This window comes from Microtus pennsylvanicus, chromosome 10 (assembly GCF_037038515.1).
Source record: "Microtus pennsylvanicus isolate mMicPen1 chromosome 10, mMicPen1.hap1, whole genome shotgun sequence".
Classification (NCBI taxonomy): domain Eukaryota; kingdom Metazoa; phylum Chordata; class Mammalia; order Rodentia; family Cricetidae; genus Microtus; species Microtus pennsylvanicus.
In genome coordinates, this window is record NC_134588.1 from 53,924,578 (window position 1) to 53,941,498 (window position 16,921).

The window sequence follows — 16,921 nt, forward strand, 5'->3', positions numbered from 1 at the left end:
TCCTCTTCTTTTAAAGGAGAACCAGTGTCCTATGGACATGAAAAATAAACTGGGTACAAGTAAACAAGCAGAAAATGGACAGCCGGAGCCACAAAACAAAGTCCCAGCTGAAGACCTTGCATTGACATTCAGGTAAAGGGATACTTCCATAGTTGTATTTAACCATGTCCAAAAGAGAAATAATTGTATTATCTAGCCATACCCAAAGTACTGTATGATTTTTTTTTTCTCCAAGACAGGAAACTCATTATGTAGACCAAGCTGGCCTCAAATTCACAGAGATCCACCTGCCTCTGCTTTCCAAGTGCTGGGATTAAAGACGTGCATCACCACCACCTGCCATATCCTATGATTTTTAAAAGAACTATTTTTTTTTGTATAGTGAGAAAAGAATATGAATATATTGGTTTCTCTGTGTAGCCCTGACTATCTTAGAACTCATTCTGTAGACCAGCCTGACCTCCAACTCACAGAGATCCACCTCATAAGTACTGGGATTAAAGGTGTGCACCACCACTGCCCAGCAGGGGAAAAGAATATATTTTTGCTAAATTTAGAAATTATAATACTCAGGAATTGGGGTGGCATATAACTATGGGCACGAGAGAGGCTGAGATAAGAAGACAGGAATTTGAGGCCAGTCTGAGCTACAAAGTGAGACTGTCTCAACATATGCGCATAGAGAATTTAGGATTTAAACAGGATTGAATTATCTGTTAACCCCTAACAAATATATTTTCTTGTTACATTTTCTTCTTCTCGTTGTTTAAGTATAGCTTTTTAATTAAAAAACAGCGCTACTGTAGAAATTGAAATTTAAAAAATTATTAAAAGGCCACCTGTCTCCCATGTTATTTTGTTTTCATGCTGGGTGTTGAACTCAGGGCCTTATAAATTCTAAGCACATTTTACCACTAAGCTGTATTCCATGGATTCCTCCCCCATTTCATTTTATATTTTATATATATAAAAAGCCAGAGTGATAGAACTTTTTTAAAGTACGATTTTTTTTTTCAAGACTTTGTTTCTCTATAGCTTTGTAGCCTGTCCTAGAACTCACTCTATAGACCAAGCTGGCCTTGAACTAACAGAGATCTACCTATCTCTGCCTCCCAAGTGCTGGGATTAAAGGCGTGCATCACCATAGCCCGACAAAAAGATATAAATTTTAAAGCACCCATAATTCTACATTCCATCATTATCTTGCCTGTCTTTTAATGGCATTTAGCATTAAGCCTTGCTTAGTGTTCTGGGTAGTTTGGTTGGTTTTTTTTGTTTTTTTTTTTTTTGGTCTTTTGAGACAAGGTAGGGTCAAAGACATGCACTATCATCTCTAGGCCAATCTCAGCCACATCTTTAAATTGATCTTTCATAACATGGTATGTAATTTACTTTTTATTCTTATTTACTTTCTTTGGCATCTTTGAGGCATTTGAATGCATAGTCCTTCATCACTTTCCTCATGACCTATCCACGAATTAAGGTAGCACATACCTTTAATCCTGGTACTCACTATGAGTTTGAGGCCTGTCTGTTCTACGTAGTGAGTTCTAAGATAGCCAGGGCTATGTAGAAAGACCTTGTCTCAAAAACAAACAAAAAAGCAAATAAACACCAAAAATTTCTAATTGCCTTGTTGCTCTCTTCTTGACTTTTGACCATTTTAAATCCATATGCTGACCTGGGTTAAAAATAAATTACCGTGCAAATAAACTTGGTAAATCAAAGATTAGCTGTTTTTTTGTTTGTTTGTTTGTTTGTTTTTGTTTTTTTAAATGCCAGGCAGCAACTATTTTAAAGTATGGGTCCTGATGTTGGGGGCTGGAGGCAGTCTGGAGGGGCATCTCTCGCCACCTACCCCTGCCTACCAAGTGCTGGGTACCACCACAACTGTTTCTTGTAACTTGTAGCTCAGTCTTGTAATGTGGAAGTGGCAATAGATACATAAACAAATAGGCAAGTTGTATTCTGACAAAAGCTGTATTTCTAAAACAGTAAGTTTGTTTGCTACAATGTGGATGAGGAGTTATAATCAAATTTTGGAAGCTATTTCTAGTTTGGGGGGGGGGGGTTGAAACAGAGTCTCGTATAGCCTGAGTTGGCCTGGAACCAAGCTAACCTAAAGTTGATAGAGATAAGCCTGTTTCTGGCTCCTGCTGGGACTAAAGGCGTAAACCACCACTCCCGACTCAACGTTTTTTGTACAATACTAAATGATAAGCCCTGTTGACTGGATTTTATTCAGAGTATTTGCTTTTCTCCCTTTAAAAATTCCAACCTTTTTCATGTAATTGACAGTGATGTGCCGAATGGATCAGCTTTGACACAGGAGAATCTCAGCCTCCTATCAAACAAGACCAGCTCTTTGAACCTGTCAGAAGACTCTGAGGGAGGAGGAGATAACAAAGATTCCCAGAGATCAGGAGTTACTTCCAGTTCTGCTCCCTAGAATACGGGTGCCTTGCTTCTACCTTCTGCTCCTAATCAATTCATAGGACATAGGGATAGAAGAATGGATAACTTCTAAACTTTTTCTCTGGGTGGTCAGCGAAATCCAGGAAAAGCACCGGAGGCAATGTGCACCAACACCACTACTAAACAAACCCTGCACATAGTTCACATTAATGCATTTTTTTAATTTAAAGAAAAAGAAAATTAGCAGTATCTGCAAGCAATTCAGATTAAATTTGTTTTTGTTCTGTGAATGAACTTTATTTTAATAACTTTGGACGCCTTGGATCCAGGGCTTTAAAAAAAAGAAGATATTATATATACACTCTGTTTGATTAATTGTATGATCTTAATGAAGTAGGTTTTTCTTGTATTTTGGTATTATTACATACCCAGTGTAAAATTCCTTTCTGCCAGTCCTTTCCAACTCCACAACCGTGTAAACTAAAAGCACTATTTCCAAGAATTCTGTGATATTAGATTGGCTTATTAGAAGCTGTGTGCAGCAAACTAAGGTTTTTAGAGCTATTCTTCAGCGCCCCACACTGCACCCACACCCACCCTGATTCAGGATCACTAGCTTCCTGACTTTTCTTGCAACATTAAAACTTCATTTGAGTAGGGTAGGCTTTTAGTTTCAACTTTTTAGAGGTTTCAGCAGGCTGTTGATTGTTAGAGCTGCACTTTTCCATGCTAAGGATTCCTTGCATTCTTTCCATAAAATCTGAAAGCCTGTTTGGTGTTTACATTGCTTAATTAGATTTAAATTAAGATTATCTTTGAACTCATAACAGGACATGGTGGCTCATTTTGGTAATCCCAGGACTCAAGATGCTGAGGCAGGAGAAAACCAAAAAGAAGAAAATAAATGAGCTTCAACTTGTTTAATGGTGGAAACACAGTTCCTGTCCTCCTCTGTTGAGCTCATGATGTAAATTGGAGCTGTGCTCAAATGCTCAAAAAAATCACAATAACCATGTTCTAAAACTTGGAGGGTTGGCTCACCAGTACTGGTTGCACTTCCAGAGGACCCAGGTTCTTCCTAGCACCCACAAGATGGCTCACAACTGCCAGTAACTCTGGTTCCAAAGGATATCACACCCTCTTCTGACCTTGTGGGCACCAGACACACATGGGTGCGTGTACACACACATAAAATACATAAGGTTTACATTTGATGTGAACTTAAATAAACGGGGACACATTTCAATGGAATTTTTATTTTTCTTTCAAAAGTATAAAAGATTTGGCAGATAAAAACTGAGTCTTGAAGATAGTTTATGTATTGATTGCTTGTGCTGCTCAGAAATTACTAGCATAACTAAATAACTTAAGCGGATTTTTAGACTTTCTGGCATTAAAATTGTTTATGAAAACATTATTAAAGAGTAAGGAAGGATTTTTACTTAGTTTTGCTGCACATATTCTAATGCTACCACTGTATGCTTAATTCACTAAGCCCCTGTAAAATGAGTTCATTGGGGGACTATTCCACAGTCACTCAATCCCTCTGACTGCCTGACATCCAGTTTCCCTTTCTAGATACTACTACTAAACAAGAAAGCACTGGTTATGTAATAAGTTACTGCATTGCTTTGGTTGGGTAAAAGCAAAAGTTTATATTTTTCTTATTTCTTATGTTCCTACCCGTTAACTCCTGCTGAGGTCAGAGCCACCTCAGTCTGCTCTGTGTCTGTCATGTTGTTAATGGAAACAATTGGGTGGGGGTGGGGTGGGAAGGGTAAAATAGTCCTGCCATTGCCTACCAGTAGGAAATCCAAACAGAACACTCATTTGAGTAGCGATTATTTAATTTGCCCAGTCAAGGCACCGTGTTTATATACTATTTCACATTGAATTTGATTATGCCCTACAGACCTGGCTGGTCAAGGATTTGATATACACATATTGGCTTGGGATTCGAGCTTTCTTTTTTATTTAAATAAAAATTTATATATATATTATATATATACATATATACATTGTTATATCTGTATATATATTGGGTATGTTTTAAAGATTTCTTCGCATGAGCGCAGCTGTTGCAATAAAATGACCGATTGGGAGGTAGAAGCACTGAATGACAGTGAGGCATTTTCAGTTGATACATACATTTTTCTTTTCATTTGAAATATACGTTTATACATCTGCTTTCTTGGCTTTTTTTTAAGATAAAACATCTTTTACATTTATACTTTAAATACTCATTATTTATTGAGAGAAGGAAAGAAATGTTATGTCTGACAAGATTTTTGTTTTTATGCACATCTATAAAATGCCACATTATTGGCCTCTTGCCTTCAGTAAACAGATTTGGGCAGGACTTATTTCCTTTGGACATGTCAGATAATTCCTAAGTATGAGAAACAAGAGGTTTGTTTTAGAAATTGCAATGACTAGGGGGGAAATCTGCATATTGGTTTTATTGGAGTTAAGAATAAAAGTAAATTTGCCTTGTGGTGCATATGAAACCCCTGGAATGCACTCTGCTGCGGTGCACTAGCATCCCTCCAGCTGTTATTCTCACTTAGGGAGAAAATTAGCCTCTTAATGTTGGGTTGAGTTCCCCAAGCCCAGCCTCTAGCCAGTCTGGCTGGGGTGGAAAGTAGAAGACGGTGTGCCTACAATTTCTCTGTTAAAGAAATTGGTCATTTTCCCTTACAAATTCTTAGGTGTGTTTTATGTGTCGGGGGAGTGGTTGTTTGTTTGTGCCCACTGGCAGATGAGGGGATTCAATAAACCCCACAACCTTGAGGATGTTTTCTCCCTTTAACAGATTTTGTTTTATGAGGCAACAATAAACTGAAGCATAACTTCATGACTCTTAATTGCTGTTTTTGTCAGAATCTGAAAAGCATTGATTTTTATTTTTGTCTTTAGAGACATTAAGAAACGACCCTCATCAAATAAAAAGTAAACTTTTACAGCAGCACCCCTTTGTGAGATAGAGTTTACCATGCAGCCCCGGCTGGTTCTGAACTCAGGATCCTTCAGCCTCTGAGCACTGTGATTCTAGGCATTTGCCACCATGCTCGGCAATATGCATGGTTTTTCACTTAAATGGTTTCTTCTGAGGATGACTATTTGCTTTTTACTGTATTTAAGACCAAGAATCATCTAAGATGAACATGGACAATTCTGGAAGGGTTCGGAGCCTTACGTTCATACTTGTTCAGAAACAAAAAGCCAGTGTATTATCGTAGTGAATATATAAAAGTATTGGGGCTCATTCTGTTTTCAGTGAGTCTTTGGAAAATGATAAAAATGAGAATGAAATATCTAGACCCTCTTTCCTAATTTATAGCCACAAGTCTAATAGCTACCCTCTTCTGAAGGATAACTTATATAGTCTGATGTGACCAAAGAGCCATTCTTTACTACTTTTCTAATTAAACAGAACTTGTCGCCTAAGTTTCTAATAGTAATGTTCAAGTGACAAGACACTATTATTAATGTCAGTTACAAAGATTCAACTACTCCGAATGTGTAAGAACTCATTTGGTACGGCATTAATGTGTGTTATTCCCTTCTCTCATTTTCCTTCCCTTCTGTTTTTTTTTTTCCCATTTATTTATTCTTTTGCCTAAAGGCAAGAGATTGACGTGATTCTCACTTGCTACTCGGATACATGGTCCCATCGGACTCCCATGAGCTTCATTATGGGAGCTTGAAATTTAGTTCCTAAGTTTCCCATGATTATCTTTTTTCTTTTCTTCCTGACCCCTTGCCATTCTGCAGTTTCCCCTTGACTTACCCAATCTGTAACAGTGACAGTTTGCTGCCTCTAAACAGAGCATTCAAATGAATTCGCTTAGCCAATGACTTCTGTGAAGTTGCCTTTTCTAATGGCGTTATTACTCAGTGATGCACAGATGTGGTATTTGCCCTACTGGCAGGCAAGCAAAGGTCTGGTAAAAAATAATAACCTGCTATTTCTTTAAGGAGCGCCAAAGACTTGTGCTTTACTCTGTTTTGGTTTTAGGGGAAATAGTAGCCATTTTGATTATGAAACCTGGTAGTATTTGTAAGTTGATTGTACTGTGTAGATGTCTAAAGTTAACTGTAAGGTTAGCTGGCCTTATAAAATGTAAAAGTAATGAAAATTCATCAGTTTCTATAAACCAGTAAATAATCATCCTTGACAATATTTGTTTAAGCAACTCACTCTCCCTTCTGGGGATTATCTTGATGGAATAGTACCTTCTGTGTTTTTCTGTACTCTCAGCTGCGCCTACAGGACAATGTATTTCACTATGGCCAAGTCATGGGCTAGGAATTTTTCCTGAGCTTGAGGCTTGTGAGAAATAGTTAACTGTAGTTAATACCTGTTCCGCTATGTTCAGGGTCAGCGTACTTTCACTAAATGGGATTCATGTGCTATTGTTTATATGTACAAATGGTGATAAAATGAAATTTCACCATATTCTCCACTTGGGCTTTTAAAAATCAAGTAAAGAGTTCAGTATGTAAAATCTTGTGTAAAAAATCATCTGTAATGATTTATATTTTATTAAAAGATATGGCCTAATTAGTTTTAAGGAGGAATTAATGACCTTGCAAATAAACTACAGTTTATTTACACTATTACACCCTTATCCTATAAAATGTTCAAGTGTGTTAAAATCTTGTTAATACATGTTTATAGTGTTGCAAAGGGATCTCATCTGAAAATAGAGCTCAGAGTAACTGACTTCACTGAGACAATTTACTCTCCATAGAGTTGAACACAAGTAGTCTACTACTGTTTTATCTGCATGCTTGTTTTGCAGAAACACGTCCATGTCTATCTTGGACAGCTACAGCTTTTATATTTATTTCTTCAGCTCAGCTTTTGAAAATTAATTGTTGAAATGACTTGCTGGGAGTTTTGGTAAATTCTTAGGTCTCAATCACCTTTTCTGAGCCACTTAAGAAAAAGAGCTCGTTTTGTTTTGCTTTTTTCAAAAGGTATAATTTCAAATAAAACCTTTTTGTTACTTGAAATTTTAAGATTCTATTTCTGTAACTGCTAAAGGTGTTTTCATAGGTAACCTATTCTAATTGATTAGTAATACTAGTTACATTAATAAAGAAGAGGAAGCTGCCACCTGCAGGAGTAAGTAACGCCTTCCAATGGGTATGTTCTCTGTAGGTAGATTTTCCGTACCACACTGAATAAACTGGGGAGAAAGCCCTTGGAACCCCTTTATCCCTTAGCACTGGGATTGCTCTCAGAGCCTCTGGATCTCAGACACTGAATCTCTTGAACTTACCCTTGAGCAAAATGGCTTTTCTTTTCACATTAACTCAAGGTGAAAAACTTAAACCTGAAGACAGTACTGTGTCAGAAAAAAATGTGTATTTAGAAAAATGAAACCCTGTGGAATTTGTTATCCTGATGTATGTTATTTAGTAGATAAGATGAATTTATTTTGTATAGAAGACTCATTTTCTGGTGACTGTTATGTGTTTTGTCTTTTAATGCTGAGTAGACAGATCACAAGTCTTTGGCTCCCGTGTTAGATTGTGCAGAGTCATCTTAGAACTGGAAACTGTCAGGTGGTCCCACTCTTATTGAGGGCATGAAAGGTCAAGAAATGAATGCAAACATACTGGGTGGTTGATGGTCTGGATTTTTTGTTTGTTTTTGGTCTCCTTTAAAAAGTTGTTATTTCTGTAATTTATTAGTGTAGCCTGTCTCTGGTTGGCTGGCATTTCACAGTAATATCCAAACCACCCCATAAATTTTTATTTCTCTACTTAAAAGGCCTTTAAAGCTTTTGCTTTTCAGCTCTGCGTTCCCTGAGAGATTTCCCCCTTATGTATTTTGCCTAACTTTCCACTCATCCTTTGTTTTCCCCACCTTCTGGATGTAAAAGAACTGAAAGAAAAAATTGCCTTCCCTGGTCATGGGCCTCAGTGTCTTCCTTTGTAATACATCTGTGACTTTCCAGGAGAAATGCAGAAAGTGAGCTGAGGCTGTGAGCAGACCTTTCACCCACCTAAACATTTTCCAGTTGTGAGGTTCCTCTTCGTGTGTGGTCCTTCCTTTCTGCCCCCTGCCAACCTTCCCTGACTATGGTCAATTGGTCTCTTGGCTCATACCAGTCTCCTGAGACATTCTGCAGTTGTTATCACCTTTTTGGGTGCATTTTATTTACTTTGTTCTTTTGGTTTTTTTTTTAAAAAAAAATTTTTAACATTGATTCATATTTGCTTGGGATAGAGCTTGTGTAATTTACCAATCGTATTGATTGTATGTGATTGTGCCCTGCAGAGGTATACTTAACAAAAGTAATCTAAGTTAATAAAGGAGCCCATGAGATTTGAGTCAGAATAGAAGTGACTTTATGAAATTGCGTTTTGGATAATGTGAATTCCCTTCTCAGAATCAGTGCTACGTAAATACTTATTTTTAAAGATTTTTACATTCCTATATTTTCCCATGGCCTCAGCTCCCTATTTTTATGTCATTCTATGCCCACCTGCTCAGATTTTTTTTCAATTGAGCATTAAAATAGCAATTGACTTTTAAATTAATGAATTTTGGGAAATTTTACATTTTCCTTATGTTTTCAATTGAGAACAAAGGATGGGTTGAAATTCACTAACCCGTGACTGACTACTTAGCATCTGGCCAACGCTGAGATTTTATCTGGAGGCATTATTTTTTGCAAGTTCTTTTTAAGTAGGAAAAAAGGACCTTGCCTGAAATGGAACATTCCCTTTCTTGCTTAATCTGTTTGTTATTTCCATTTTTAAACAGCCTTCAAAACAATGAGGTGAAAGAAAAGAAATAGGAATGTGTTCAGAGCTGCAGAACTCTGATCTGAATAAGTACACGTTCCACTGCTGCACATTTTTGAGAAGCTGTAGGCCTTCTTTCTCAATCTCGCATTATTTGTGTGCATGTTGTTTATAGTAAAGATGCCACATTTTGTTAAAATGCTATTTCCTTTCTTACCTTGGGAACTGACTCAGCCTCTTGTTGCTCCTAATTAGGGTTAAGGCTCTTGTGAGTTGCAGATAAAAGGATTCATTTTAACAAATAGAAGGAGGTGATTCACCTTTTGGATTGTAAATATATGAATGTGTCTACAAGGTCTTTATCTGCTTTCTGTCAGCATTTATATTAAATGATAAATTAACAAGGAGGAACAATGTGTAGTCTTTTTCTTGTAAAGGGGTCTCTGTCATCTAACTCTCGTCTTGGAGATTGATGATGAAAGATTTAAAGAGCTAATTTGTGCAAGTACACTAACTGGGGATCACTAGCTTTCTCTAGCGTGGGAATCAGTGCACACTTCAGTATGCAGTGGTTCAGAGACAGGGTTAATTCTGAGATTGCTGGGGCCAGTATTCAGCAAGCCTTCACGGCTTGATTTTATGGCTTCTCATCAAACCAAGAACATTTTTCTGCCCAAGCAAAATGGTCTTTCTCAGACAAAATATCTGTCTGTTTACTTACTGACTCCTGTGCTGAAGCCTTGTTGGTCACTCCTGACAGAGAACAGATGTAAGTTTATGTGGTCTGTTACAAACCATACACTAGTTAACAGTTGGGTGGCATGAAGGAAGATTACTGGCTAGAGGAGATGGCTCAGGAGTTGAAAGTGCTGCCTGCTCTTCCAGAGGACCAGAATTTAGTTCCTAGCCCCACAACAGGAAGTTCAGGACTACCTATAATTCTAATTCCAGGGATCCAGCCCTGCTTTTGTCCTCTGTTACATGCACGTGCGCGCGCGCGCACACACACACACATTTAAGGTCTTAAACAGCAAGATGAGTTATTACACATTTCAGGACATTTATGAATAAATGTAGATTCTAACAGATACATTTATAATTAGGAATGTTTATGTGTTGAATATTAGTAAGACGGGGGTGGGGCGTGTGTGTTTTTGTTCAGGTGATAGTAGCAACAGTTACATAAGACAATATCTTTTTAAGGTTTGTTTTTGTTTTATGTGTATCAGTGTTTTGCTTATATGTATGTCTGTATACCATATGCATACGGTACCTGTGGAGGCCAAAGAAGGCATCAGATTTTCTGGAATTTGAGTTCCAGATAGTTGTGAGCCACTGTGAGTGCTGAGACTAGAACCTAGGTCCTCTGGAAGAACAACATGTGCTCTTAACTGGAGAATCGTCTTTCCGGCCCCTATATTTTTTTTTGTTTTTTTTTTCTACTCCCTATATTTTTTTAAAGATGCATAAATTGATTGTTTGGAATTTACTTTAAAATACTTCTTAATGAAATTAATAGGCTTTACCAGCAATGGAGGTGGTGTAACACCTCCTACCAACAATTACTAAATTTGGGGACCACTGGTACTCAACAGGATGAGCCATGGTAAGGGGAGTTCAGAAGGTATGAAATAGTACTGGATCCATCCTTGAAAGATGGTGACATCTAGAGAGGGAATTCCAAAACCAGGCCTGTCTGCCACTTAAACTAGGCCTATAAGCAGGAAGGAACTATCCAACCTGTTGGACTGAAGCTCATATAGACTAAAATGGATTTGTTTTGTGTACATAAATGTTTTATCTCAGTGACTAACTAATCTGCAGTGGTCAGCTAGTTAAACCATGCTTTCCAACCTAGTTGGCTATTTAAAAATTTAAAAATATGCTGGGCGGATGGTTGGTGGTACATACCTTTAATCCCAGTACTCTGGAGGCAGAGGCTGGTGATCTCTGTGAGTTCAAGGCCAGCATCCAGAGCTACAGAGAAACCCTGTCTCAAAAAACAAACATGGCTCAGTGGTTAAGAGCATTGTCTGCTCTTCCAAGGTCCTGAGTTCAATTCCCAGCAACCACATGATGGCTCACAACTATCTGAAATGAGATCTGATGCCCTCTTCTGGCCTGCAGGCAGACACACAGACAGAATATTGTATAAATAATAAATATTTTTTAAAAAACCAAAAATTTAAAAATATCTCTTTTTGTTTTGAACATCTAACATTGAAGTCAGGCACTGGGCAGTTGGTGGTACATGCCACTGAGGCCAGCCCTGTCTCTCTGTCTTAAAATGATCACACACACCTTTAATCCAAGTACTAGGAGGCAGGGGCAGGTGAATCTTTGTGAGCTCAAGGTCAAGCCTGGTCTACACAGGAAGTTCCAAGACAGCCAAGAGAAACCCTGTCTCCCCCACTCCCAAGGCTGCAGATGGTAGCATATGCCCCCAAACGAAGCACTAGAGACGAGAGGCCAACTTACATTCCATAGTGAAATACAGAGTGGGCTACACCATGTCTCAAAACAGAGTGAATTCACCACCTACTAAACTATTCCTATAGTTTATTTATGCTTAACAAAATGACACGAGAAAAGTGCCGTCTGCCCTCAGTGAGCTCTAGTAATAGGACTTGACACAGGGTTTTTTTAATAGCTTCATCTCACTGGGTATGATGGCACACACCTTTATTCCCAGCCTTTAGAAGGCAGAGATAGGTGAGACTCAGGGCAGCCTGATCTACACAGTTCAATGCCAGGCCACCCAGAGCTACATAGTGAGAATGACTCAATAAAATAACGACAACAGTAAGCAGAATTATCAAAAAATCACAATTATCTTCAGAACAAGAAGCTGTGAGACTAAACAAGTTTTAATTTTGTTATACAAGACCCTACGTTTGATCCCTAGCACTATCCCAAAATAACAAAACCAAAAAAAAAAGGTAATAGTAATAAAATATACGAGTTGGCTGGTAAAGATTTCCTGGGGAAACTGTGGAGCATGGTGAGGGGAGTGGGATGTTAGAGATGAAGATGCCTGATAAGAGAAAATAAGGTGCCGGGCGGTGGTGGCGCACGCCTTTAATCCCAGCACTCGAGAGGCAGAGGCAGGCGGATCTCTGTGAGTTCGAGACCAGCCTGGTCTACAAGAGCTAGTTCCAGGACAGGCTCCAAAGCCACAGAGAAACCCTGTTTCGAAAAACCAAAAAAAAAAAGAGAGAGAGAGAAAATAAGGTATGTGAATTCTCAGGGAAGATGCTGAATTGATCTTCAAATGAAATGAGGCAGTCATAACTATTGATAGGGCAGCTGGAGATAAGGCAGGGTTATCACAAGGGCTGCAGACCACACTAAAGTGTGGTGGCACTAGTCTTTAATTCCAGATTAATGCTTGGGAAGATGAAGTTCAAGGCCAGCCAGCTCCAGCTGCGTGGCAAGTTCAAGACCCTGAGCTATATGGGACCTGTCTCAAAACTAAAAATGGGCTTGTTCTGAAAGTAAAGGAAATGTAAGCAGGGGGTAATATGTGGGGAACAAAGGATATAAATTTGTGCCTACTTATTCACAATGATTGAAGATCTGCTTGCCTCTCTCTCACACATGCACGGCATTCACTGAGGCCCAGTTCCGTCTGTCTCAGGTGGGGCTTGGAGGAACATGATCACAGAAGGAGCTGGAACGGATCCTATTTCTGGCTTTCAGAGATTTAAATTTTAGTGAAATTACCTAAAGACTTTACGGGAAAGCGAAGCAGGGTGATTCTCCACTGGCTTTACATCTGAAAAGGGGACTAAGGGGAAGAGCAAGGGGCCTCCCCAGTAGTGTATAAGTGCTGCACCAAGTAATGAGTCTCAGCCAGGCTTCCGGGAGCTTAGATAGTTTTGGTTGCGGATTTTTTGTTTGTTTGTTTGTTTCTTGTTTTTTGGGACAGGGTTTCTCTGTAGCTTTGGAGCCTGTCCTGGAACTTGCTCTGTAGACCAGGATGGCCTCAGACTCATAAGAGATTCACCTGTCTCTGCCTCCTGAGTGCTGGATTAAAGGTGTGTACCACCGCTGCCCAACTGGGTTTTTTTTTTTTTAAAGATTTATCATACATGTACGTGTGTATGCCCAGTGCCTATGGAAGCCAAGAAGGTGTTAAGGTGTTGGATCCCCTGGAATTGGAGTTATGGATGACTGTAAACCACCATATGGATGCTAGAAATCAAACCTGGATTCCCTGCCAAAACAAGTGCACCTAACTGCTGAGCCAGCTCTCCAGACCAGAGCTGAGCATAGTTTTAAGAGACTGGATTAAAATTATTGAATCAAAAAAAAAATAAATAAAAAAAAAATAAATAAAATTATTGAATCATTTGGATTTTGTCTGCTAGCAATTAAATTCCAATACAAAAGTCAAGCTGGGGCTTGATGTGATAGATCTCTGAGGCAGGGTTCCCAGCTGTGATTAATTTACAAGAAATTAGGGCCTGAGCCAGCTCAGAGGGATAAAGCAGAAGGAAAGGGTTTGAGAGACTGGCAGATCTGCCTGGAGGTAACTTGAAGACAGAGGACATGCTCCTAACATCCCTTGACCACGCAGGTCATTTTTGTGGCATCAAAGCCATTTGAAATAGTTGCAGGGAATAATTATAGTTACCTCAGTCTGTCATACTCCTAAACCTCCCAAATCCAGTTAAAACCTAAGGGTACCATCTTGTACCCCTTTGTCTCTGAACATGCCTGCCATATTCCTCACTAGACTTTTCACTCCCTAGATAGTTAGGTTGTACCTAGACTCAAAGCATGTCTACTTCCCCATAGTGGGAGGGCTTCTTTTTTTTTCTAAATCTGTGTGAGTTTTTGGGTTTTTTTTACATACATGTGTGTCTGAACCACATACATGTGGTGCGCAATGAAGCCGAAAGAAGGCATCATAGCCTCTGAAAGCAGAGTTAGAGCTATGGGCTGCCATGTAGGTGCTGGGAATTGAACCTGGATCCTCTGGAGGGTAGCCAGCGCTCTTAACTGCTGTGCTATCTCTAGCCCTGGGCCTCAGATCTTTAAGTTCTAACAGGAGCCAGCTTACTGCCATTGCACATTCCTTCCTCAGGTCTTCCTTGTCCCTGGAATGAACTTGGTGAGATTTTCTAGAACAAGGCGTGGAAGATGTGCCCAAGGGGCAACAGTCGTATTCCTGATCTACAGTCATCACAGCACGCATGTTTGCCCAGCTTTACCATGTTTCCTCCTGCTGCTTCCAGGGCAGACTCAATCCCCCCAGTGTCTCTGGGGACTTTGCTCCCACTGTCTATGTGTTCTGCAGTTCCTCTTCTCTGGCTTTCTCCTACCACCTACAGCTTCTGAACTAATGGACACATAATGAGCTTTGACCCTGTGCAACTCTCTCTTGTGCAACCTCCCAACCTTGCTTAGTATTTCTCTTAAGAAGTGATAATGCCTCTTTAAAAAAAAAAAAGACTTAATAATCTTTCCATTAAGGAAGTACTATCTGATAATTCAGCAAACTTCAGAATCTGCACCTCTTCAAATATAAATGTGTATTGAGTCCCAGTGCATTCAAAGCCCACAGCTGTGTGCACTGGATATGTTCAATAAATATTTGCTGTTTGGTTTGATTTCCCTGAAACCCAAACTGAACTTTCTAACTGTTCCGAGGACTGGGGCAAATTCCAGTAAGACACTTCAAGAACCTGTGAAAAGCGGCCAACGTGATAATGCACGGTTTGTTTTTGATAAGCTTCATCCCACCTTAATTGTCACCCTAAGATGCTATAATTAGTCCAAGATCTTTTTGAACAATTCAGAGGAGCTGGAGATTCTCTTGCTTTTGTGCTATGTGTTGTGCCAAAGCTCCATGGAAAGGCCAAACCTTGAGTTACTCAGTAACCACAGGAGAATCCAAGCTACTCTTTGCTCCTTGCCAAGGTCTTACTGTGGGGGCCAAACAGAACACATAGCCCAGGATATGAGACAACAGGCAAAGGCCCCATGAAACACCTACCCACAAGAGTTACTACTCACACCGGAGGCTGGTGAAGAAAGGAGCTACTGACCTGAAGAAGGTCTGGAAAGGGAGAGTGGGGAGGGCGGTGGTGGCACACACCTTTAATCCCAGCACTCAGGATGCAGAGGTAGACAGATCTCTGAGTTCTAGGCCAGCCTGGTCTACAGAGTGAGTTCTAGGACAAGCTCCAAAGCTACACAGAGAAATCTCATCATAAAAGAGAGAGAGAGAGAGAGAGAGAGAGAGAGAGAGAGAGAGAGAGAGAGAAGAGAAGAAAAGAAAAAGAAAGAAAAATAGAAAGGGAACCAAATGTGGTATTCTTTTCTCTCGATGGATTGTCAAGCCAACCCCTAATAGCAAGAACGGGAAGGCCCATGCATGCTTTCCAATCTTGCTTCCACTCAGTGAAGAAAAATGATGGGGATCCTCCCCAAAATTTTTACCTGATACAAGCATTTTAGGAGCCAGAAAGATGAGCCAGGAGCTAAAGTGCTTGTGATGCACACTTAACCTAAATCCCATTCCTGGGGCTTCATACAAAGCCAATTGCAGTGGCGACATCTGGAACTCCAGTTCTCCAATGGTGACACGGGAGGCAGAGACAGATTTCCCCAAAAAGTCAATGCCAAGCTGCCCTGGAATATGCAACATGGCAAAAACAAGACAGAAGGGGAAAATCAACTCCCAGAGAATTATCCTCTGATCATACAGGTTTCATAGTATATTCACAGCTGCACATGTATCACACACAGTAATTAAAGGATGTTTTTAGACTTTTGTTTTTAGTGCTAGGAATCAAACCCTGGCTACCCTTACAGAGCCTGCACTCCACCTTGGAACTGCATCCCTGGCCCCCTTATAAAAAGTTTGCCCCCAGTTCCAGATATGACTAAAGTTTCCAAAAAAAGTTAGAATTTTTTTTAATTTTATACAATTATTAAAATATCAGCCAGGCAGTGGTGGCACACATCTTTAATCCCAGCACTCGGGAGGCAGAAATGGGTGGATCTCCATGAGTTTAGGTCAGCCTGGTCTACAAAGTGAGTTCCAGGACAGCCAGGACTGTTTTACAGAGAAACCCTGTCTTGAAAAAACAAAAACAAAAACAAGACAAAAAAGCAAACAACAAAAAAATATTCTTCATGAGAAGGGGAATATAGTCGCAAGTTAGTTTGGCTGGTATATAGCCTTTCCCCCCTTTCTTGAACCAGCTAAGATGAACCAAAAGAAAAGAGATTTGGGATCCTTCAACACAGCAGAAGCTAAGGGGAGCTGTGTGAGAGAGAGAGAGCTGAAGCCAGGCTGGCAGGAAGGACTCCCAAAGAACTCTGGGGCCGGGCCGTGGTGGCACATGACTTAATCCCAGCACTCGGGAGGCAGAGACAGGCGGATCTCTGTGAGTTCGAGGCCAGCCTGGTCTACAAGAGCTAGTTCCAGGACAGGAACCAAAAGCTACGGAGAAACCCTGTCTCGAAAAATTAAAAAAAAAAAAACCCAAAGAACTCTGGGAATTCTCAAAAGGCTGCTGCAGTATAGAGGTGAGCACAGCAGCACTGTCTCCTGGCTGTGCTATCTTCCTGATGGCAATGTTGGACAGCGAAGAGGACTGTCTCCTGGACCTGCTGCTGTCTTTCTGATGCTAATGTTGGATAGTGAAGAGGAAGACAGGTATTTTCTTCTTGGTCAAAAACATGGTCAGGTTCTTTTCTTTCAGTAATGGAATCCCAGGAGCATATCCCT

At 39.9% G+C, this 16,921-nt stretch overlaps 1 protein-coding gene across 1 annotated transcript in view; it reads left to right on the forward strand.

Moving 5' to 3' along the window:
• The window catches only part of Rc3h1 (ring finger and CCCH-type domains 1), a 67,120-nt gene extending 64,479 nt beyond the window's left edge, over positions 1–2,641 (forward strand). Inside the window, exons 19-20 of the mRNA XM_075988379.1 lie at positions 17–132; positions 2,299–2,641. Of these exons, the coding sequence (XP_075844494.1) occupies positions 17–132; positions 2,299–2,449 (267 nt within the window). The 3' untranslated portion in view covers positions 2,450–2,641. The remainder of the gene's footprint in view (positions 1–16; positions 133–2,298) is intronic.
• The last annotated feature ends 14,280 nt before the right edge of the window (positions 2,642–16,921 follow it).